At 39.6% G+C, this 25,262-nt stretch overlaps 1 protein-coding gene across 1 annotated transcript; it reads right to left on the bottom strand.

Annotated features, from left to right (window-relative positions):
- Positions 1 to 2,454: 2,454 nt before the first annotated feature.
- LOC140974942 (uncharacterized) lies at positions 2,455 to 25,048 on the bottom strand. The gene is made up of 2 exons (XM_073438434.1): positions 24,577 to 25,048; positions 2,455 to 2,510 (listed from the first exon to the last, which is right to left on the bottom strand). The coding sequence occupies exons 1-2, from the start codon at positions 25,046 to 25,048 to the stop codon at positions 2,455 to 2,457; spliced, it is 528 nt and encodes a 175-aa protein (XP_073294535.1).
- Positions 25,049 to 25,262: the final 214 nt, after the last annotated feature.

Genomic DNA, 25,262 nt, shown 5'->3' with positions numbered 1-25,262 from the left:
ATTTAAGCAAGCCCTAACCGTACTTAACACTTTGTGGTCGCCCCCTCCCCTCCATTCAGCAGCTTTCTTTCAAAAATACAGCAGCAAGCTTCGGCCATTGATAGTTCCTTCAAGAAAGCTTCTCCCCGCCTCTCTGTTTCACGTGCTACGCGCGTATCTTCAAGCTTTTGATCATGTAAACGTTAAGGCACGCATGTATCTTCCTCTTCTCTTCATTCACACCAATGTTATGCTGAATTTTATGTATTTGCACGAATATTTTGTGATCTACCTTGAGTACGAATTTTGATACAAGTTTGACATGAAAATTGCATCATTTCTTGACTCATTCTCACGAATTCATGTACTGTTGCAAGGGGCTGCCGATTTTCATGATTTCTAAGGGGCGTGTATGCTGTAAATTAAGGTGACACGATGTTGGAATTCTAAGGTGTGCACGGTCTAGGTGAGGGCCGAATGGTTGTCACTAGGCGGCTAGAGTTTCGCGTGGTTTGGTGAGGGTTTTGGGTAGGCTCGGCTGAGGGAGGGTTGAACCAAGCCAAGGTACGATCCAAGAGGGTCCAACCGAGGTCTATAGAAGGTCCATACCCAGCTAGTCTCGGGTAGAAAGGAGGTCGATTGGTTAGGGGTCGAGGTGCTTCGAGGGATACGCGGCCTTGCTCTTTTCTTGGTGGTTTGAGCGGTGCGCTTGCAGGGTGCTGAGGGTTGGGCTTAGGTCGGTCCAATAGGGTCCTAAGGTGGGCGAGGAGGGCTAGTGCGAGACTGGTCACGCTGGCTTGCAGGCTAGGATCGAACTTTTCAAGAGTTGGTGCACTAGGGTCTCGAGTGTGCACTTGCAGAAATTTCCAGCAACTTTCGGTTATGGTTTGGGAGTCATAAGGGGTCTGTAATTATTGGTTTAGAGGCTGGTCAAGTATAGTTAAGTCCTGGTTTGAAATGTGAAAATTTTGGTTAAGTTTCGGGTTGATTCGGGCTAAAACCGGGACCCCGGTCCAAGTTTTAAAACGAATCGTATAAGTTTTGATATGGGCTCGAGTTTACGTCTAAGAATTATTCTTAAATATGTTTTGAGGTGTTTTAAGGAGTTTGGTAAGCTTCGGGTCGGAATTTTGAGGGCCAAGGGTAAAATGGTCATTTTGGGTTTCCGGGTGCGAAATGACCTCATTTTGGGTTTCCAGGAGCAAAATGGTCATTTTGCACCCGGGTCGGGTTTGAGTCCTGGCAGTGCCATTAGCACAATTTGACATGTTATTAAATATTTATGTATTACTTATATTACTTTTTGAGTAAATGTCAAAAATACGTTGCATGCTTGATTTTAAGGAAAAATTTATGTATATGCATGTTTTTCTTAAGTGATGAATATGATGACATATTTTTGAAGGAAGGGAGTTGGTTGTGACTAATACGAATACGTTAATATGATGATATGTAAGGCCGAGGCTCAGTGGACGGGTAATGCTGTCGCTGATGTCCCCGCTGCAGGGTACCGCGGTTACACGTAGATGAATCCATCACCTAATATGATGATACGAAAGTCACAGCTAATGAACGGAATTCAAATTAAGAAAACGAACACGTATATGTTGATCTATGAGTTATGTTATGAAAAGGGTTGTGCTTTATCAAGTCATGATTATGCATTTGATTTTATGAGTTCATGAAACGCATCTTTATTACCCTACTTTTCACTGTTGCCTATTATGTATATGTATTTGTTATAACGTTACAGAAGTGTTGAGTATGTAGACTCACTAGGTGTGAATGATGCAGCTGAGCATTTTGATCAGGAGACTGGAGGTGCCGAAGACTGAGTAGGCAGGGCCGGATGTGCGCACGCTAACCCGAGGACCTTATTTCTTCCGCACATCATGTTTTTGAGTTAGGAGTGGACATGAATATTTGTTTACGATTGTTTTTACAGGTTGAGGATTTTGTAAAGATTTTTACTTGTTTCTTATCTGCATGATTTTGAAATGTAAGTCTAGGTTAGTCGGCTTGTCTTTCATTTAAACTGCAGTATTTTATCGGTTAATTGACTACTATTATTTTAAAATGCGAAATTTTCAATGATATTGCATGCATGCATGCATGAGTTAGTAATTTTCGAAAGTCGAGCTTATTAATAAAAAAAAATTAGTAGCATTCTTAAGTAGTAGATGTTTCAATAATTATGATATTCCTAAAGTTAAAATGTTATTGTTTAAAATGGTCAAAGTGGTATTTGTGAAAATTAATAAGAGATTAAATGATATCAAAACAGATAAGGGTGATTTTGTGATTAAAAAAAAGGTTATACCAAACTTACTATTTATCACAAAAATTTGTGGGCGTTTCATGAAACGTCTACTAAATGATAGAGTATGAAAATATCCATAATCTCTCCTAACTCGCAAACATGATGTGCGGAAAAATAAGGTCCTCGGGTTAGCGTGCACATCCAGCCCCGCCTACTCAGTCTTCGGCGCCTCCAGTCTTCTCATCGATATGCTCACCTCCATCATTAACACCTAGTGAGTGTAAAGACTCAACATATCATATACGTTGTAATGAGTACATATACATAACATGCAACAGTGAAAAGTATTGTAATCAACATATATTTCATGATCTTAAAAACGTAGACGTCAACGTAATAAAGCATAACGTGTCAAAACATGTCTCAACATATCATCATATACGTGTTCATTTTCTTTAATTGAATTCCGTTCATTAGTTGTGACTTTCCTATCAGCTCTATTCAATGGATCCATCTACGTATAACCGTGGAACCCGGCGGCGGGGACATCAGCGATAGTATTACCTATCCACTGAGCCTTGGTCTTATATGTCATCGTATTCGTATTTGTATTAGTCACAACCAACTCCCATCCTTCAAAACATGTCATCATATTCATCACTTTATAAAAATCTTGTATATACGAAAATTTTTCTTAAAATCAAGCATGCAACGTATTTTTCATAATATCATTAAAAGTCATGTTCATGATATCATACGCATTTAAAACGTGAAATTTTGAGATTAGGGTGCTGGCAGGACTGCTAACTCGACTCGGGTGCAAAACCTCGAGCCCGTTCTATAACTTATATGATTCGTTTTAAAACTTGGACCGGGGTATTGGTTTTAACCCGAATCAACCCGAAACTCAACCAAATTTTTCCGAACTTAAACCATGACTTCACCACACATGACCAGCCCTTTAACAACCTAATTCAGATCATTTATGACTCCCGAACTCAGCTGGACATCTGCTGGAAATTTCCAGCACAAAGTTGTCGAAATCCTAACCACATTTCCAAGTTAATAACTCGACCCTTCCCTGAACCAGCTCGGACAAGACCCTCACCAGACCTTCCTAGCCCACCACTGGACCCTGCTTGACTGACCTAGCCGTGGCCCATAGCCCCATGCACGCTGCCAAATGTAAACACCCGTAAACTCTCTCACCAAGCCCTAACCGTGACACCTTCGCGCTTAACCCTCTTGTCCGACTCTAATACCAATACCAACAGGTTTGAGCCATCCTAAGCCATGGCAGACCCACCAGAGTGTGGTCCAAGGCTTTGAACCCTTGCACCGCTGGTGCACTCCATTCTTCCGACCTAGCCATAACCGAGCCCTCCGCCAAGTAAACATGAGATCGACCTTCGCAAACCAAGGCTACCACTCGACTCTAGCCCCTTGACACCAAGACTCCCATCGTGTACAGCCCTTAGCCCCTTAACCATGGCAGTCCGTTGCACAAAAGCGATAAGAACATTAGTTTCAACAACATAGTAAGCATATTTCATGTCAAGCTATTAAAAAAACGATACCACATGCTTGATCAAATCATTTCTCATGCAAACACACACACATCAGCAATAAGTAGCTTGAATGATGAGTAATACAAGATTTATGGCGTGCCCTTGCATCTAAACACTCGAAAACTTGGATAACTACGCGTAGGACGAGCACCAGAGAGACATGGGAGGAACATTCTTGAAAGCTTTGAAGAATCCTCGAGTTGGCTGCTGTAAATTCAAAGGGAGCCTGTGGTTGATGAGAGGGAGGGGGCGGCCAAATGCTTAGGTTAGGGTTAGGGTTTGATAGGATAGTGTTTAAGTAGGAAAATTATGTACTAATGGGCCTTTAAAAAAAAATTAAAGGGATAAAAAAGATTTTGGCCCATTAAGCAATCAAGCAAACCCTTCAAGTTCAATAACACTCCCGAAGAATATTTTGTTTTGGTACGTTTTTGAAAATATTGCCCAAACCCTCAAAAAGTTCTCCGAATCGTTAAAATTTGCGTACCGGTTAAAAATATGACCCGACGAGTAAAAATACCCAACCAAGGCCCATTTTCAAAAATCATACTTAATTACACCATATATTACATAATTAAAAATAATTATTTAATAAAAAAATTTTCCTGATTATCCCCGGTCTCTGTACCTTGTTCGAGCGCGTAATGCAACTTAAGGTCCTAAGGCATGTAACTTTAAATAAAACATGAAATGACATACATAACCATGCAATAATCACACCTTTAAAGCTTTTAAAATAATTAAACACATATTTTAGTAAAACCCTAAATTGCATGCAGTCAGGTTACGTAGTTCGAATTTCTTAGACCTTACAATTCTCCCTCTCGTAAACAGAACTTCGTCCTCCAAAATTTAAAACATACCGATCAACTCCGGGTAGTGACTCCTCATCTCGGTCTCCGTCTCCCAAGTAGTTTCCTCCTCAGAATGATTCAGCCACTTGACTTTGACCATGTGGATCACCTTGTTCCGGGGCTTCCTCTCATGACTATCTAATATCTGAGTGGGTCTCTCCTCGAAAGACAGGTTCGGTGTCAACAGCAAGTGGATAAAAATTCAGTACATGCGAAGGGTTCGACATGTACTTCTGCAGCATCGAGACGTGGAACACATTATGAATTCTCTTTCTGACACGATAGACACTGGAATCCCGTGCAGCCTGACTATCTCTCTGATGTATAGTTCTGCGTACTGAGTCATGGTCAAAGTCTTCCTGATCGGTAAAAAGTGTGCTAATTTAGTAAGTCGATCAACTATCACCCAAATGACATTATATCCTCATGTCGTCCTCGGAAGCTCTGTCAAGAAATCCATGGTAATGTTTTCCCATTTCCACTCGGGAATAGGGAGTGGTCTCAGCTTCCCTGCAGGTCACTGATGTTCTGCCTTGACCTGTTGACATGTCAAACACTCAGAGACGAAACGCAGAATATCACCCTTCATTCCCAACCACCAATAAACAGTCTGTAGATCCATATACCTCTTAGTACTCCCTGGATTGATGGAGTACGAGGTTCTGTGGGCCTCACTCATGATATCTGCTCTCAGGAAATCACTGCTAGGAACCCACAGTCGGACACGATATCTGACTATGTCGTCCTCAACTTTATACAACATCGGACCCTTAGACTCATCCCTCTGTCTCCACTTCTGTAATTGCTCGTCAGAATTCTGCCCTGCTCGGATCCTGTACCTCAGTGTCGACTGCATTGTCAGGGTAGAAAGACTAGGGGCATCACCCCTGGCATAAACCGAAAGCTCAAACCTCTAAATCTCTGCCTGCAACGGTCTCTGTACCGACAACTGAGCGATCACTGTATTCTTCCTGCTCAGGGCATCTGCAACCACATTAGCCTTACCCGGATGGTAGCTAATGTCGCAGTCATAATCTTTCACTAATTCCAGCCACCTACGTTGTCTCATGTTCAGCTCTCCTTGCCCTGATGGAATAGATAGAACTGACGATGTGGTCAATGCATGCTTCAGCCTGTCAAAACTCTCCTGACACTCTGATCCCTAGATGAATTTGGCATTCTTCTTCATCAAGGCGGTCATATAAGCACCGCAATAAAAATGCCTGAATGAACTTCCGGTAGTATCCAACCAACCCCAAGAAACTACGGATCTTTGTCACACTCTTCGGCACTGGCCAATAACGGACTGCCTCAACCTTACTGGGATCGACCTCCAATCCATCTCGGGATATGATGTGGCCCAAGAATGCCACTCTATCTAGCCAGAACTCACACTTACTGAACTTGGCATACAGTCATCTGTCCTGTAAAGTCTGCAGTACAGTCCTCAAATGCTGACTGTGCTCCTCTCTGCTCTTCGAATAAATCAGTATGTCATCTATGAAAACTATGACGAACTGATCCAAATACGGCTGAAAACGTGATACATGAGATCCATGAAGATCTCTGGCGCGTTCGTCAGTTCGAAGGTCATCACCATAAACTCATAGTGCCCATAACGCGTCCTGAAAGCCGTCTTATGCACGTCAGAATCTCTCACCCTCAGCTGGTGGTATCATGATCGGAGATCTATCTTCGCGATTACTGATGCTTCCTGAAGCTGGTCAAATAGATCCTCGATCCTGGGCAGTGGATATGAAACGTCTGCTACTCGTTTTCTTAAATCGTGCTAGAAATTTTTTTTTCTCCTTAATCTCCATAATTAAAATTATACATGTATATAAATACTTTAAAATATCTTGTCACCATTTTAAAAATAAACATCCAACTAACATTTAAAAATCTAAAAGAAAATAGTTTAAAGCATAAAATCGTTAAACGTCTTATCAAATCTAAAAACATTATTTGAAAAGTATAGCTCATACTATAACCTCTCAAAAACCACTCCTAATTAAATCATCGTAAAAATATCTTTAGCATCACTTAAAATCATAAATCATAACTAGTGCGAAAAACTAGCGTCGGTCCTCGGGTTATGTGCACCTTCAGTCCAACAAAGTCAACCATCAAGATCTCCATTAACATATTATCATAATCATCTGCATCAATCACACCTAGTGAGTCTAAAGACTCAACACTCCATAATCTTGATAACAACATAATACGTATACAGCTCACATACAACAGTGAAAAATACCTATACTTAAAATATCATTTTCATGAAGATGCATAAACTTTAAATAAAAACATTTTCATAATGATGCATAAACTTTAAACATAAACATTTTCATAAACATGTAGAATCATAAACCTTTTCATATTATCATAAACATATCCATATCATCATCAACATATACATATTCATATTCATGTTCATATACGTGTTTTGTTGAATTCAGATCGTTGATTGTGACTTTCGTGTTTATATACGTGTTGGGCGATGGATCCATCTACATGTAACCACAGTATTGGGCGGCGGGGACACTAGCAACACTCTCACCGGTCAACTGGGCCTTGGCCTATCCTCATAATATGGAAATACGATCGTTGGGGCTCCCTCGGGGGCCTTCTCCCATAGACAGGCTCCCTCTGGTGTCTTTTCCCACGCATGGGCTCCTTCTGGGTCCTTCTCCCAAAAATGGGCTCCCTTTGGGCCTTTTCCCCTCATATTATCCCAAAGCATATCATCATATACATATACATATCCGTATCCAAGAAAGTACGATCGTCGGGCTCCTACTGGGACCATAACCCTCATGATATCTCCAACATATCATCGTATTAGTCACAATCCCTTCACGTCCTTCAACATGTTATCATCACTTTATAAAAATCATGCATATACGTATCATTTTGCTTTTTCGAAACCAAACATGCAACATCTCTTTTAACGTTTTCGTTTAATCATAAAACCCATAAACCTTAAAAATAATAAATCATAACATATTAAATCATAAAATTCATAAACATTTAAAAATCAACATTTTAACATATTAAATCCTAACTTTTAAAATAACATTTTGACATGTTAAATCTTAAACATTTAAAATAAACGTTTTAACATATAAAAATCCATAAACATTTAAAATAATCATTTTAACATGTAACAATTCATATTTATAAACATTAAAAATAATCATATTAGCATATAAAACAGTATTCAGGACACTGCCATGACGTTTACTAATTTCTTGGTGTACAATGACCGTTTTACCCCTGGACGTAAAATTTCACATTTTTTACTTTTTCTTAATTTCATTGACTCTAATATGTCCCAAATAATGATTTAAGCTTACATGAATTTTCCTATATTTTTATTTAGCTTAATTCGACCACTTATAAATTAATCTTTCAATATAATGTATTAATGCGTTTTAATCTCGAATTAAACCAAAACTTAATATAAAATTCTCAAATTAAAAATTTAGACTTATAATAATTATTTACGCTTAAATATAATTTTCTATAATTTTATAAAGCAAAAAACTAGGCTTTTCAATTAATTATCTAATTAGCATTTCGTGCGGCGATTAAATCACGAATAAATCCAAAACTCGTTATTTTGATCCCAAATTTTAAACATAAAATTTTTAGTATTTATTCTACCCTTTCAAGTCATGAGCCACACCCGTGGACCCAAGAATTCAATTTTTGCCTTTTAATTTTCATTTTTGACACACTAACGAGCCCACTGAATCATCTCCCAATTTACTCGAGCCACGCCCGAGCCACCTTGAGCCAAACCCGAGCCAACACACCTAGGGACCCTACTGACCAAGACTAGCATGAAAAACCAACCCTGTCCCGCTCAAAAACTTGCTGGACAGAAGGTCCGTTTGCATGCTTGTGTGTGTGTTAGTGTCTTTGTTGAATTGGGTTTCCTAGTTGCCTTGGACTCTTCCAGTCGTCTAACCACTGACCACCCATGACTATTCCGGTTTTTAAGCGGAGATATCCCTTCTTGTAAATTCCTACGAACGGCTCTTCAAATTTGATCGCCTAATCAGGTCCACGATCAGAGACTTTGTACCTCGCTTGGATTGCACTAGAAATTAGGGCTGGGATCGAGTAGGGACCCGTCCCATAACCTCCTAACCCGATCCCCGTCCCGATAAAAATTGGGAATAAAAAAAAAGATTCCCGATCCCGTACCCGACAAATATCGGGACCCGAATGTTCGGGATCCCGAATGTTCGGGATCTAATCGGGAAGGGAGACAAAATCCCGATAAATATTTTTTAAAAAATTCATTGAACATCATGACATAATGTGTAGTATGTAGTATTTCTTTTCTTCAAAAATTGATAATGAACAATATGTATATACCACCACATATTCATTTTTCACTATAGTAACCCATCAAAACCAACCATATACCAAGGAAAACATGAACACGCAAATAACGAACCCTGAAGGCAGGCATAAATCCAAAGCAAACACCCAAAAAAATGACAAACCTGAAGGCAGTATGTTGAAGTGAAGGCTGAGGTCGAGGCTGAAAGTGAAGGAAATAATTGGAAGGAACTGTAGCAGCGGGAGGAGAACCGTAGATTATGGTTATGGGTTAGATTAAATTTAAAAAATATATTTTAATTCAATAAATAAAATTAGTATTTTAGTCTCTTTTTCAAATAAAATTAAATCTTTAAATTTATTAATATATTCGGGTCGGGTCGGGAATCCCATCGGGTATATCTTATAATCCCGATCCCTTTCCCGATTTTGAGCGGGTCGGGAAAAATCCCAACCACTCGGGTCGGGAAAATTTCGGGTAGGGAAAATTTCGGGGCGGGCCAGGGTCGGAAGTCGGGAAGGGTCGGGAATATTCTGATTTTTGCCCGCCCTACTAGAAATCGCAAGAGATTTGTGCGTTGAGACTACAATATCCGAATTTCCAAAATCCGGAGATGAAGTAGCACAACGATAGAAGACACAAAAGTAGTCGAAATTTTTCCCCTCAATTTTCAAGAGATGGCCGAGAGTTCCTTCCCTCAAAAATCATGGTTTTTGGCTAATTAATTCTTAATCAATCATTAAGCAATATTATGGATTCTTAATCCATAATTAAAACAAATCTAATTTTTTTTGGCCAAAATTTTTCTTCCAATTCTCATGATCTTGCCGTGACTTTCAAGGAGAGATTGAAGAGAATTTGTTGTGGTTTTGTGTGCAAAAATTCATTCCTCAACAATGAGCCCTAATGGTGTATTTATAGAGTGAGACTCCTAATCTAATTAGGAGTCCCTCTCCTACAAGGGCTCTAATAATTTCATTATATTTAAATTCTCATATTATTAATATATAATGTATTTATTAACCTTTAATAATACATTATATAATAATATCATAAAAACATATTTTATATCACCATATAAAATATATACATGTATATGTATATAAAATTAAATAACCATGATTTAATTTGTAAATTAAATCCTTGATTAATTTAATTCTCGACTCCTCTAGAATATTTATGAGAATTTGTTCATGTTAGTAGTCACTACTACTAGCACCACCATTTAATTAGTAAATTTTCAATTCACTAAATAAATGATTTCGAACTCATTATAACCCCGATCGACGATCCGAGAGCGTCGATATGTCAAGGATACAAATCTAGTTCATATAATGAAAATTGAAAATTTCGAAGATCAAAATTTTCATTTACCAATTTTGGAACTTACCATATATGGCAGTTACCATATTTGGCAGCTGCCAGTTTTAGTGAACTCCTTCTCAAAACAGGCAGTTCCACTCTCCTTCCTTATTTAGCAATCATGCCAACTTCTATTTCTTCCATCCTATGAAATCAGCTCATAAACTCCTTTATAAGCTTCTTGTTTGATCTCCATCAAAATATAATCACCAAATTCCAACTCCTTGAAATTTCACTATCTCAACAGGAACACAGAATCCGATACTTGTGTGACCCTCAATGGTTCAGGGATATAACTAACCGTGGGTTCACATCTTCATGTGATTCAGAATAACATTTATTCTTTTTCGGGTTTACCCTAGTCAATCCCATTCTTTTCATCAACTCTTTGATCAAGAATGTCAGAACTCATTTCTGATTGCATCTATCGGATCATGGTAAGAGCCTCTACTAGCATCGCCCCATGATCCTCTAGGTATCACTGATAGTGCCTGCAAGAACCTTTAGTCATGGTTAGCGTACAGTACGGTCCCTTCAACACATATATTGTAGTGCCCAAATTCTGTACACGTATAACCCATGCATTTATTTAATTGTTAAATCATTTGATTAATTGATTTTTACCATGTATGATTTATTTAAATGCATTATTTTAAATTACTTACGTTATATGATGCACGTTAAAATATTTTTCAAGTTTCATGTTTCAGGCGATTATTCGAGGCGGGATTGAGGAAAAGACCCGGTGACGATTTTGGGCAATTTTAATGGAGTATTTTATTTTAAGTTAGGATCGGGGCATATTAATTTAATTATTAAGTTTCAGTATTTTAGAGCCTAAATCATCTATTTAGATATTTTATGATTTTGTTAACTTTTTTAAAGTTTTGGCACTTGTACAAGTTATTTTAAATTTAGAAGTTTTATTAATTAAGGGAGAGTTAGTATTTTTAAATTAGCTTGTTAAATTTTAATTAAGCAAATTTATTCCCTAATTACTACAAACTCACGCCACACACACACACTACACGCTTTACACACTTTTACACACACCTAGAGCCGATCAACATACACACACACATAATTCATTCAAATTTTATTTTTTTTGAGAGAGCAAAACCTAGGTTCCTAAGAACCCTAGCAGCCGCCCCACTTCCCCATTGAAATTCCAGCAAATTTTGCTTGTATCCTTCAAAGAAAAATCGAGCCAAGTTGTCCCGGATCAACCTCGCTTCTTTCTCCGCTTCGGTATCGTCGTTTCGGTAAAGTTTATCATCATAAGGCACGTATATACTATTTATTTCTCATTCGATCATGTCATAGTATGCGTTGCAATGTATTTTGTATGAAAATCATGTGAATGTTGTGTAGAAGTTTGAGAAATTATGTTTAGATCACTTTTGAAACTGTTTTTGGATCTAAAATCACATTTTTTGCTGTCTTTTTAAATAATGAGAATTTTCAGTCATGATTTCGAGAACACTTTCAACACAAAAATCGTAGAACTTTTTGATACCTTCGATTTGATATAAAATTCAAAAATTTTGGATGAAAATTGATTGAGTTATGACCGTTTTAGTGGGACTGCTCAAACTGCGTTTTTTTTGTATTTTATGTTATTGATGAATTCTTGAAGTTTTACTGTTGTAGGCTTCGTTGGGGGTCGATGGGTAATCGCTGCCGCGTATAGGTATATTGTTAATGATGTTTGGATGGTTATTGACGTTTCGTTTCGTGTCGTTAGGCACTTGGGAGAACGAGTAGTCCTAAAAACTATTTTGGTGTCAAAATTTGAGGTTAAGGGTTTTATTGTATTGCGTGAGGAGCGTCGTTTCTTTGGGAATGTTTGGGACGTTTTTATGGAGTCGAGTCAGTGTCATAGTGTCCTAGGATGAGTCTCGATGGATTGGTTAAAGAATCGTATTATTTTAGTTAGGAGTATTAAGATGCAAGTCGCGGAGTCCAGTACACTCGGCGCCCGAGCGGTAATTTTTTACCGCCCGAGCTCCACCTTCACTGTTGAGAGTTTCATTTTTGTAAGCTCGGCTACCGAGCGATAATGCTTTACCGCCCGAGCGCTACTCTTTCTGTTCGAGTGCAGGTCTCCAGAAGACCTGGCGCTCCAGCGGTAACATATTACCGCCCGAGCGCCACCTCATCTGTGAGAATGTTTGGTTTCCACTTATGTTCAAGTTCAAATAGTGATTTCATGTCTTTTATTGTTGAGAAATGTTCACACGTCATCTTAGAGTGTGTTTCGGGGTTTGATGTCATGGTTAGTATGATTAAACGAGGTCAAGTCCCGAGCGATCTAGAATGTCATAAGCTACTTATTCACTTTGGTGGTGAGCTTGAGTACCTAAGTCTAAGTTATGCAAGTTAAGTATCTTAAAATCATGTTAGTCTGTGCAGCAGCGGCCCCAAAGCGAGCTCCAACGAATCCCTCAACGCCAAGTAAGTATGTTCGACGTGCAAAGAAAATATTTTAAAGTTTTTGAGGTATGCTAAATGTCTTGTGACCAAATTATGTTTAGGATTGGAAAGCGTTAAACTATGAATGGGGACCAATCCACCCCGTTAAATTATGAACAGGTTTAGATCAGGATTGGAAAGCGTTAAATCATGAACGGGGACCAATCCACCCGTTAAAGCATGAACGGAGATCTCATGTATGTGGCAGTGGATACGTCTCTGTCAGCCCAGTACTGTGGTTAGTCTGATCAGGCGATTATGTTATGGGTTACTTGCTTTGAAACATGCCTCTACGAAAAATGATGAGATTATGTATGTTCAAGTATGTTCTAGTATGCAGCATGTTTAAGAAAAGTTTTCACGTTATGACATGTCTATGTTGTGTAAGCATGTTCCAGTTCATTTCAAGTTCAAGTATGTATGTCCTATTTTGAAGTTGCATGTGGTTTTATTATGTATTATTTGTTACTACCAGTTTATGCGTGTTGAGTCTTTAGACTCACTAGACTTTATCGATGCAGGTGAGGATGTTTACGAGGAGGCTGGAGGTGGGGACCAAGGAGCAGGCTTGGACTGAGCGGGAGGCTAGACCCGAGGACCGCCCAAGTTTTAATGACATTTGAACTGTTTAAATACACCGATTTATGTTACTGTTTTGATGACCTTGCAAATACTTTTGGCAAACATTGTTTTGAGATCTTCCGTTGCAACTATTTTTGAGACGTACAGTTTACTTTATCAAAATTTGAAGGTTCACGATTTATTTAATAAAATGTTAAATTTTTTCGCAAATTTTAAGTAGTAAAAGTACGGTACGTTACAGTTGGTATCAGAGCGGTGTTCTTGTAAAGGGTTACGCTTACTGCCAGTCGCAAGAAGCTCATGAAGTCACACCTCAAGTCTGTAAGTTTTAAAGTTTTGCATTACGTATGTAGTAAGCATTGAATCATGATTTCAGCATGTCCATGTTTTTAATTCAAATTACGTGCATCTTATGCTATTAGTATCATGTTTATGCATATTGGGTTTACGTGGTGGGTAAATTGCTGGAACAGTATGCCTCCCAGACGTGTGATTAACCGCGAAGCTAGAGAGGAGAACCGAGAGGCCCGAGATGAGGAGAGGGTCACTCCTCATCGTCCACCTCCGGATATGCAGGCGCAGATGCTTGCAGGTATGACGCAGTTCTTCGCGCAGTTTGCGGGGAACCAGGCTGCAGCGAATGCAGGGGCAAGGCCCAGACCTGAAGCGGTGTATGAGAGGTTTCAGAGGATGAATCCTAAGGAGTTTTTGGGAACTACGGACCCGATGGTGGCAGAGGGATGTATTAAGTCCATCGAAGTGATCTTTGATTTCATGGAGCTGCAGGATGCAGACCGAGTCCGTTGTGCCATATTTCTTCTAGCAGAGGATGCCAGGCGTTGGTGGGATAGTGCGTCGGTGGTAGTTAATTTGCCGACTTTGTCTTGGAATGGGTTTAAGGAAATATTCTTCGCCAAGTACTTCACTGAGGAAGTACGATCCAGACTTACCAGAGAGTTCATGTCGCTGCGACAGGGAGACAGCAGCGTGGCAGACTTCGTCCGGAAGTTTGAGAGGGGGTGTTACTTTGTGCCCCTGATAGCTAATGATGCCCGGGAGAAGTTGAGGCATTTTATAGATGGATTGCGGCCGGTCTTGCGCCGTGACGTTCGAGTTGCTGGTCCTGCCACTTACTCAGTTGCCGTATCGAGAGCTTTGGCGGCAGAGCAAGATCAGAGGGATATTGAGGCTGACAGGCAGGGCAAGAGGCCTTACCAGGCACCACCACATCAGCAGCAGCAGCATCAGAGGCCCCAGTTCAAGAAACCTTACCAGGGGCAGCAGGGGAAAAAGCCTTATCAAGGACCACCGAAAGGCAAGGGTCCTATTCAGCAGCAGAAGACGCCTCAGAGACCTGGGAATTTTCTAGTGTGTCCTAAATGCAATCGCCAGCATCCGGGAGAGTGTTTATACGGATCAGGCAAGTGCTTTAAATGTGGAGCAAGTGACCACATGTTGAAGGAGTGCCCACAATGGAAACAGCCAACCCAGGGCAGGGTATTCGCCATGCATGCTCTGGAGGCGAACCCAGACACTACACTGTTGATGGGTAATTTATTTAATTCAGTACAGTATTAGATTTTTACCTTGCATGCTCGTTTTGTTTTGGGATTATTAAGTTGCTAGTTGGAATTTTGGTATATTTTGTTGCATAAGATTTATGATAGAGCTTTTGGGATATAAGTTTCGTGTCGTGCTAACGTCTCTCAGGAAATATCTTCATTAAGAGATTAGCCACGAAGGCCCTGATAGATTCGGGAGCCACTCACTCTTTCATCTCGGAGGCATTCGCTAATCATTTAGACATCAAGTCTATCGGCCTTGATGTGACTATTCAGTGACAGTCCCATCAGTGGAAGAACTGTTAGCTACCAGTGTGGTCAGAGATATTGATCTAGAACTGCAGGGCCACCTGGTGTATGCCGACCTGATAGTATTGCCGATGCCAAAATTTGACATTATCTTGGGAATGGACTGGCTGACAAAGAACCGAGTCCTGATCGACTTTCAGAAGAGATCAGTGTTGGTCAGACCGATGGGAATGGAGCAGATTCTATTTGAGCCAGACAGATGGAGAAGCTTCCCTCGTATGATCTCCTGCATGCAGGCACGAAGACTTATTTCTAAGGGGTGTCAGGCTTTCTTGGCCAGCATTGTTTCGACACCTGATGCGCCCACTCCATCCATATCAGATGTGCCGGTAGTCAGAGACTTCCCAGACTTCTTTCTTGACGACGTCACAGGTCTTCCACCAGATAGAGAGATGGAGTTTTCCATTGATCTTATGTCAGGCACAGTGCCAATCTCCAAGGCACCGTACCGATTAGCTCCAACTGAGATGCTAGAACTTAAACAGCAGATACAAGAGCTTCTTAACAAGGAATTTATTCGCCCTAGTTTCTCTCCATATGGCGCACCAGTGCTGTTCGTAAAGAAGAAGGATGGGAGCATGAGGCTGTGTATCGATTACCGAGAGCTGAACAAGGTAACGATCAAGAACAAAGACCCACTTCCTAGAATCGAAGACTTATGTGATCAGCTGCATGGAGCTACAGTGTTCTCAAAAATAGATCTTCGATCAGGGTATCACCAGCTGAATGTGAAAGATGCAGATGTTCACAAAACAGCCTTCAGGACCAGGTATGGGCATTACGAGTTCTTAGTGATGCCGTTTGGATTGACGAATGCTCCAGCAATTTTCATGGACCTCATGAACCGAGTATTCCAACCTTATATTGATAAATTCGTCATAGTGTTTATTGACGATATCCTTATTTACTCGAAGAGCCATGAAGAGCATAGCCAACATTTGAGGAAAGTTTTACAGATCCTGCAGAGTCGCAAGTTGTTTGCGAAGTTCAGTAAGTGTGAGTTTTGGTTGGAGAAGGTAGCGTTTTTGGGGCATATAGTGTCTAGCAGTTGTATTGAGGTAGATCCAGCTAAGGTAGCAGCCGTTAAGGAATGGGTCGAGCCGAAGAATGCTTCAGAGATCCGCAGTTTTCTGGGTTTAGCCGGTTACTACCGTAAGTTTATTTAGGGGTTTTCGTCGATAGCAGTGCCACTAACTTCGTTGACAAAGAAGAATGCTAAGTTCGTATGGAGTGTCGAGTGTTAGAATAGCTTCGATGCTTTGAAGCAAGCTCTTATTTCTGCGCCAATGTTAGCCATTCCATCAGGGCAAGGGGATTTTGTGTTATACACCGATGCATCTAAGCTCGGTCTAGGCGCAGTGTTGATGCAGCAGGGTCGGGTTATAGCCTATGCTTCCAGGCAGTTGAAGGTACATGAGAAGAACTACCCGACTCACGATCTTGAGTTAGCCGCTGTAGTCTTTGCGTTGAAGATTTGGAGACACTACTTGTACGACGAGAAATGTCAGATTTTCACTGATCATAAGAGCCTCAAGTATTTCTTCATGCAGAAAGAACTGAATATGAGACAGAGACAGTGGTTAGAGCTGGTAAAAGACTACGATTGTGAAATTAGCTACCATCCAGGGAAAGCTAAAGTTGTGGCAGATGCCTTGAGCCGTAAGGTTGCAGTCGTAGCACAGTTGTCAGTACAGAGACCTCTTCAGTATGAGATTCAGAGGTTTGGGTTAGAAGTTTATCGCAAGGGCAGAGCTCCGAGGCTGTCTAATCTGACAGTCCAATCTTCTTTGCTAGACCGTATCCGAGCAGGTCAGTCTTCAGGTGAGCAATTACAGAAGTGGAGGCTGAAGGATGAAGCTAAGGGCAGTGTACTTTACACAGTTTCAGATGGCATTGTGAAATACAGAGGTAGAATGTGGGTGCCTAGTGTTAATTCGATCAGACAAGATATTCTGACAGAGGCACATGCATCTTCGTATTCAATTCACCAGGAGGTACCAAGATGTACAAAGACCTGTAGATCTTGTATTGATGGCCAGGGATGAAGAGAGACATCCACAGATTTGTGTCTGAATGCCTCACTTGTCAGCAGGTGAAGGCAGAGCATCAGAGACCAGCAGGATTGGTTAAGCCACTCCCCATCCCAGAGTGGAAATGGGAAAATGTTACAATGGACTTTGTGGTTTGTTTGCCAAGGTCAGTCAGAGGATCGAATTCTATTTGGGTGATAGTGGATTGACTCACTAAGTCGGCACATTTCTTGCCAGTGAAAACGACTTTCTCCATGACGCAGTATGCGGAGCTTTATATCAGGGAGATCATTCGATTGCATGGAATCCCAATTACTATTGTGTCCGACAGGGACCCGAGGTTTACTTCATCCTTTTGGAAAAGTTTGCATGCAGCCATGGGGAAAAAGTTTCTATTCAGTACAGCTTTCACCCGAAGACAGATGGCCAGTCTGAGCGAGTGATTCAGATTTTGGAGGACTTATTGCGAGCCTGTATGATCGATTTCCAAGGGACTTGGGAATCTAAGTTACCTCTAGTGGAGTTTACATACAACAACAGTTTTCAAGCATCTATTGGTATGGCTCCCTATGAAGCATTGTATGGAAGGAAGTGCAGATCGCCGATTCATTGGGATGAAGTCGGTGAGAGAGCAGAACTTGGTCCAGAGATAGTTCAGCAGACTGCAGAAGTGGTGGTCAAGATTCGTGACAGGATGAAGACCGCCCAGAGCCGTCAGAAGAGCTATGCTGACAAAAGGAGGAGAGATCTAGAGTTTGCCGTGGGTGATCACGTTTTTATAAATATATCACCTATGAAAGGTGTTATGAGATTTGGGAAAAGAGGCAAGCTGAGTCCGAGGTTTATTGGACCGTTCGAGATTCTTGACAGAGTTGGGACGCTAGCGTATCGTATTGCCCTTCCGCCGAATTTGGCCGGGGTACACAACGTGTTCCACGTCTCGATGCTGAGGAAGTACCTAGCTAATCTTTCGCATATTCTGAGTTATGAGCCGTTGCAGTTGGCTCCAGACCTGTCTTACGAAGAGAGACCTATCTAAATCCTAGACAGACATGAGCGTAGACTTCGGAACAAGACGACTAAGCTGGTCAAAGTCCGGCGGCTTAACCAATCAGTGGAGGAAGCCACTTGGGAGTCCGAAGTGGACATGAGGATTCGCTACCCGGAGTTGTTCGGTAAGATTTAATTTCGAGGACGAAATTTTTATAAGTGGGGGAGGAACTGTAGTGCCCAAATTCTGTACACGTATAACCCATGCAGTTATTTAACTGTTAAATCATTTGATGAATCTATTTTTAAAATGCATGATTGATTGAAATGCATTATTTTAAATTACTTACGTTATATGATGCACGTTAAAATATTTTTCAAGTTTCATGTTTCAGGCGATTATTCGAAGCAGGATTGAGGAAAAGACCCGGTGACGATTTTGGGCAATTTTAATGGAGTATTTTATTTTAAGTTAAGATCGGGGCGTATTAATTTAATTACTAAGTTTCAGTATTTTAGAGCCTAAATCATCTATTTAGATATTTTATGATTTTGTTAAATTTTGTAAAGTTTTGGCACTTGTACAAGTTATTTTAAATTTAGAAGTTTTATTAATTAAGGGAGAGTTAGTATTTTTAAATTAGCTTGTTAATTTTTAATTAAGCAAATTTATTCCCTAATTACTACAAACTCACGCCACACACACACACTACACGCTTTACAAACTTTTACACACACCTAGAGCCGATCAACACACACACATAATTCATTCAGATTTTATTTTTTTTGAGAGAGCAAAACCTAGGTTCCTAAGAACCCTAGCAGCCGCCCCGCTTCCCCATTGAAATTCTAGCAAATTTTGCTTGTTTCCTTCAAAGAAAAATCGAGCCAAGTCGTCCCGGATCGACCTCGCTTCTTTCTCCGCTTCGGTATCGTCGTTTCGGTAAAGTTTATCATCATAAGGCACGTATATACTGTTTCTCTCTGCTTCGATCATGTCATAGTATGTGTTGCAATGTATTTTGTATGAAAATCATGTGAATGTTATGTAGAAGTTTGAGCAATTATGATTAGATCACTTTTGAAACCGTTTTTGGATCTAAAATCACGTTTTTTGCANTATGTTTAGATCACTTTTGAAACCGTTTTTGGATCTAAAATCACGTCTTTTGCAGTCTTTTTAAATACTGCGAATTTTTGGTCATGATTTCGAGAAAACTTTCAACACAAAAATCGTAGAACTGTTTGATACCTTCGATTTGATATAAAATTCAAAAATTTTGGATGAAAATTGAGTGAGTTATGACCGTTTTAGTGGAACTGCTCAAACTGCGTTTTTTCTGAAAAATATGTTATTGATGAATTCTTGAAGTTTTACTGTTGCAGGCTTCGTTGTGGATCGAAAGGTGATCGCTGCCTTGTATAGTATATTTTTAATGATGTTGGGATGGTTATTGACATTTCGTTTCGTGTCGTTAGGCACTTGGGAGAACGAGTAGTCGTAAAAACTATTTTGGGGTCAAAATTTGAGGTTATGGGTTTTATTGTATTGCGTGAGGTGCGTCGTTTCTTTGGGAACGTTTGGGACGTTTTTATGGAGTCGAGTCAGTGTCATAGTGTCCTAGGATGAGTCTCGATGGATTGGTTAAAGAATTATATTATTTTAGTTAGGAGTATTAAGATGCAAGTCGCGGAGTCCAGTACACTCGGCGCTCGAGCGCCACCTTCACTGTTGAGAGTTTCATTTTTGTAAGCTTGGTGCTCGAGCGGTAACGTTTTACCGCCCGAGCGTCATTCTTTCTGTTCGAGTACAGGTCTCCAGAAGACCTGGCGCTCGAGCGGTAATTTCTTATCGCGCGAGCGCCACCTTCACTGTTGAGAGTTTCATTTTTGTAAGCTTGGTGCTCGAGCGGTAACGTTTTACCGCCCGAGAGTCATTCTTTCTGTTCGCGTACAGGTCTCCAGAAGACCTGGGGCTCGAGCGGTAACATATTCCCGCCCGCGCGCCACCCCATTTGTGAGAATGTTTGGTTTCCACTTATGTTCAAGTTCAACTAGTGAGTTCATATCTTTTATTGTTGGAAAATGTTCACACATCATCTTAGAGTGTGTTTCGGGGTTTGATGTCATGGTTAGTATGATTAAACGAGGTCAAGTCCCGAGTGATCTAGAATGTCATAAACTACTTATTTACTTTGGTGGTGAGCTTGAGTACCTAAGTTTAAGTTATGCAAGTTAAGTATCTTAAAATAATGTTAGTATGTGCAATAGCGGGCCCAAAGCGAGCTCCAACGAATCCCTCAACGCCAAGTAAGTATGTTCGACGTGCAAAGAAAATATTTTAAAGTTTTTGATGTATGCTAAATGTCTTGTGACCAAATTATGTTTAGGATTGGAAAGCGTTAAACTATGAACGGGGACCAATCCACCCCGTTAAATTATGAACGGGTTTAGATCAGGATTAAAAAGCGTTAAATCATGAACGGGGACCAATCCACCCGTTAAAGCATGAACGGGGATCTCATGTATGTGGCAGTGGATACGTCCCTGTCAGCCCAGTACTGTGGTTAGTCTGATCAGGCGATTATGTTATGGGTCACTTGCTTTGAAACATGCCTCTACGAAAAATGATGAGATTATGTATGTTCAAGTACGTTCTAGTATGCAGCATGTTTAAGAAAAGTTTTCACGTTATGGCACGTCTATGTTGTGTAAGCATGTTCCAGTTCATTTCAAGTTCAAGTATGTATGTCCTATTTTGAAGTTGCATGTGGTTTTATTACGTATTATTTGTTACTACCAGTTTATTCGTGTTGAATCTATGGTTAGTATGGACTTGATCGATGCAGGTGAGGATGTTTACGAGGAGGTTGGAGGTGGGGACCAAGGAGCAGGCTTGGACTGAGCGGGAAGCTAGACCCGAGGACCGCCCAAGTTTTAATGACATTTGAACTGTTTAAATACTCCGATTTATGTTACTGTTTTGATGACCTTGCAAATACTTTTGGCAAACATTGTTTTGAGATCTCCCGTTGCAACTATTTTTGAGACGTACAGTCTACTTAATCAAAATTTGAAGGTTCACGATTTATTTAAGTAAATTTTAAATTTTTCCGCAAATTTTAAGTAGTAAAAGTACGGTACGTTACATATATCCCGATCGAATCTGTAACCAATGGTAAATCGAGAGTTTCATATGAATTCGATAACAATGCGATTTATCTTTGAGTACTAATAGTGGCATGGTATGTGCAACTAGGAAAACACCTTTCCCTAAAGCACATTTCTTGCTCTGGCCAGAGACTCCTTACACTATTAACTCATCAGATCACATAGGATATGTTCACCCGTAGGCGAACGGTGAATCCCCGACCACAATGCATTTGCTCATACGTATTTCGAAACTACACCCAACCTCGCCACCTGATGACACTCGATAGAGTCGGTAAACGAATCAAAGTGCATGCTAGTACGTATAGCCCCTACATTGTCCTGGGTCAAAGGACTAATGGTGTACAACCATAACTGCGGACTATTCCACTCGATAAGTGAGAACCACTTGGACAGTCCGAGGGAAGATTGTTCGGTGCATCATCATATGATCATCCATCTGTGTGAATGGACATCTCCATGCCCTTGCCAATGAAACATGACGTTTACACACAGATGCTAGTCTCAATCTCGAGCGGCCTTTATCCTTGTTTTAGGCGGCTGATTCCAGTAGAAACCTGTTTAGAATATACGGTACACTTCCTAATGAGTTTCATGATCTTACGTTGCGACGCAGACCTCATGGTACCTATTGTATATTCAAGGACTTTATCTATGCAGCTTGCATGGGTATACAGATAAAGTATAATGCCATAATCGAATAAAATCGTAAAATATTATTAAAATAAATATTGTTTTACATTTGAGTCAATAAAGTTCGAGCCACAAGTTGGTTACCGGGCACATACTCTAACACAAACATGATATTGGATGAAAATACAAGCTTTAAAATTCACCTATGATGCAAATTCGAAAATAAAACGTGATGCAACTTGTTTTTTTTGCTAAACAAAATTAAATAAATACTATGGTGTGATAGATGTTTGAAGGAAAGATTATGGCGTGCCTTTCCATTTTAAACGCACGAAAACGTTGGCGATTGAAGAACGACGACGACGAGACGATTGCTTGATTTTCCTTGAAGAACCTTCAAACTTTTCTCTTAATTTGGTGATGTGGTTGCCGTGTATTTGAGGGAGAATTGGTGTGCAATTTCTGAAAGTGGCGTGAGCAATATGGAGGGTTAAGGGGTTTTTTAATATATTATATACTTAATTAATCCACTAACAAGGCTTAAGCCCATTAATAAACTTAATTAAGCCTACTTAGCCCATTAATATTTAATTAAGATATTTAAAATAATTTTGTTTGAATAAGTTTGTGAATTTATTAGCCGGGTTGCCAAAAAGTTTGTATTTTTGTTGAAAAACCAACACCGATAAAAATTACGTCCTGGCGTATAAAATCACCTTAAAACCCCTTATTATTTTCAAAAATAAGAAAAAACATCACCTTTACTTTAAATAATCAAACAATTATTTAATAAAAACATTTTCGATTTTTCAGCCCTCGGTTTCCGTTCGTCGATCGCAACTCGAATAACTTTTAAAAATACATTTTAATGCAACCATGAAGAAAAGTATATTTTAAACATGTAAATATGCACAACAAAATTAATTCATGCAATTAAAATATTTAATTAAAATACAAAGGAATTTAATAACTCGTGCATGTGGTTCGCGTGGACTTTTTAATTTTTCGGGCCGTTACAATCTTCCCCCCCTTAAATTGAATTTCCTCCTCGANTAAATTTTCGGGGCGTTACAATCTTCCCCCCCTTAAATTGAATTTCCTCCTCGAAATTCGCTTATCCTTGATAACCCAAAGTTTAGTTTCAGTTCTAGTATCCCGAAAATCCACGCATCCATTGTGCACTCTGATAAAATACTAAATCTTATGGTGTCTTTATGTCTCATTGATCCCAATTAATTTTTCCTTCTAAATCTTTATTTGCAAATCACAACTTAAAAAGACCGATGTTGACATAGTGCTATGCTATTATAACCTCGAATTTCAAATTTCCTTAAAATTTCCAATATAAAAAGATGGATGACCATACTTATCGTATATTATTTTTCTTATTTTATACCCAAAATATTGGTCAACTTATCAAAGTTCAACCTAAAAATCTCAAACACAACCTACCAACGCTTAGATTTTCAAACCTAATATCGATTCATTCTTAAAAACCCTTGATTAACATTCCTTATAACATTATAGCCAAAATATCTCAAGGTTCCAAATATTCTTAAAAGTCTAAATCATAAAAAATTCTTACCATTTAGACCATTCAATTATCGCTTATTACTAAATTAGTCCCAAAATTTCGTAATAATTGCAAAACTAATTCTTAATTTCCTCAAAAATCATCCTGATTGGTCCTTGATTTCAAAAATCCTACAGTTAACCCATAAGTTCTCGGTTTTCTTAATTTTCTTCTACAGTTTTCCCATGACATAATTTCAAAAATTTAAACTTATTTACCCAAAAATCAATTCCTATAACCAATCTTACCTTTCGTCAAACTTAAAATCCCAATTTATACATTTCTATACTCCTAAAGTCGTTGCAAATCCTCGAATCATTATTACTTATGAGTAATTCCCAAAAATTAATTCAACTAGTATCCACAAATCATAAATATTTTCTTAGAAAATCTACGTGTCCCAAAGAAATTCATAATATTCATGATTAACTTATGGCCCAAAAAGTAGAATGTCAATACTAAAACCCAAACATCAACATAGCCCAATTCCACCACGAAGCCAACAGGCGTTGAAATCAAATAATTTCGTATTTCATTTTGTATCACGTATAAAAATTCTTGAGCATATAAATCATATATCCGCATAAAGCAATTAAGCATGTGACGTAAACATAAAATTCATGTAATTAGGCAGATAACATCATAAAATCATATAAAACATGTAAACTTACAAGTTTAAGGCTTGACGACTGAGCTTCCCAGCACTGACGGTGGCACAACCCTTTGCAGGACCTTTGCTCTGATACCAACTGAAAAGCTCGTGGAGAAAAGCTCGGGCGAATGAAACCTTTATCTAGCAAATCTTGTATTTGATCCTTCAGTTCTTTCATCTCTGCAGGTGCTAGACGATAGGGTTCTTTAGAGATCGGCACTGTACCTGGCATCAGCTCGATAGAGAAATCAACCTCCCTGTCTAGTGGAACGCCTGAAACATCGTTCGACAAAACGCTGGAGAAATCCCTGACCAATTCGATGTCCTCTAGCCTCTGGCTGACTGGCTCATTCACTGTCACAATACTCGCCAAAAATGCCTTGCAGCCTCTCTTCATGAGCTTCCTTGCACAGATGCAAGAAATGATGTGTGGCATCAGCTGGTGTCTGGCTGCCTCAAAAATAAATGACGGACCGCTGAGCGGTCGGACAGATACTGACCTCTGACGAAAATCTATGGCAGCCCCGTTTGAAGAAAGCCAGTCCATACCAAGAATAATATCGAAGTCCGGTAACGGTAGCACAATCAAATCTGCCTGCACCGTATTTTTCTGCAACTGAAGCTCCAATCTCTTCACTATCTGAGACGTAAACATCTGATCTCTAGACGGAATCGAAACTCTGAATCCAAAATCCATCGCCTCTGGTATGATTCCTAGTCGCTTGACAAATGACTCGGATATAAATGAGTGTGTAGCTCCGAAATCTAGCAATGCATACGTGGCTACACCTGAAATATATATCCTTCATGCGACAAAACATACCATCAAATCTGATCGTGTTGAAATTTAAGAGATTTTCTATCAGTAAATAACCCAAGATCCTCAAATAATCACTGATTAATTTTTGTTT

The sequence above is a fragment of the Primulina huaijiensis genome, chromosome 4, assembly GCF_012295235.1.
Source record: "Primulina huaijiensis isolate GDHJ02 chromosome 4, ASM1229523v2, whole genome shotgun sequence".
Taxonomy (NCBI): Eukaryota; Viridiplantae; Streptophyta; class Magnoliopsida; order Lamiales; family Gesneriaceae; genus Primulina; species Primulina huaijiensis.
This window is presented reverse-complemented; position numbering and strand designations above follow the sequence as displayed.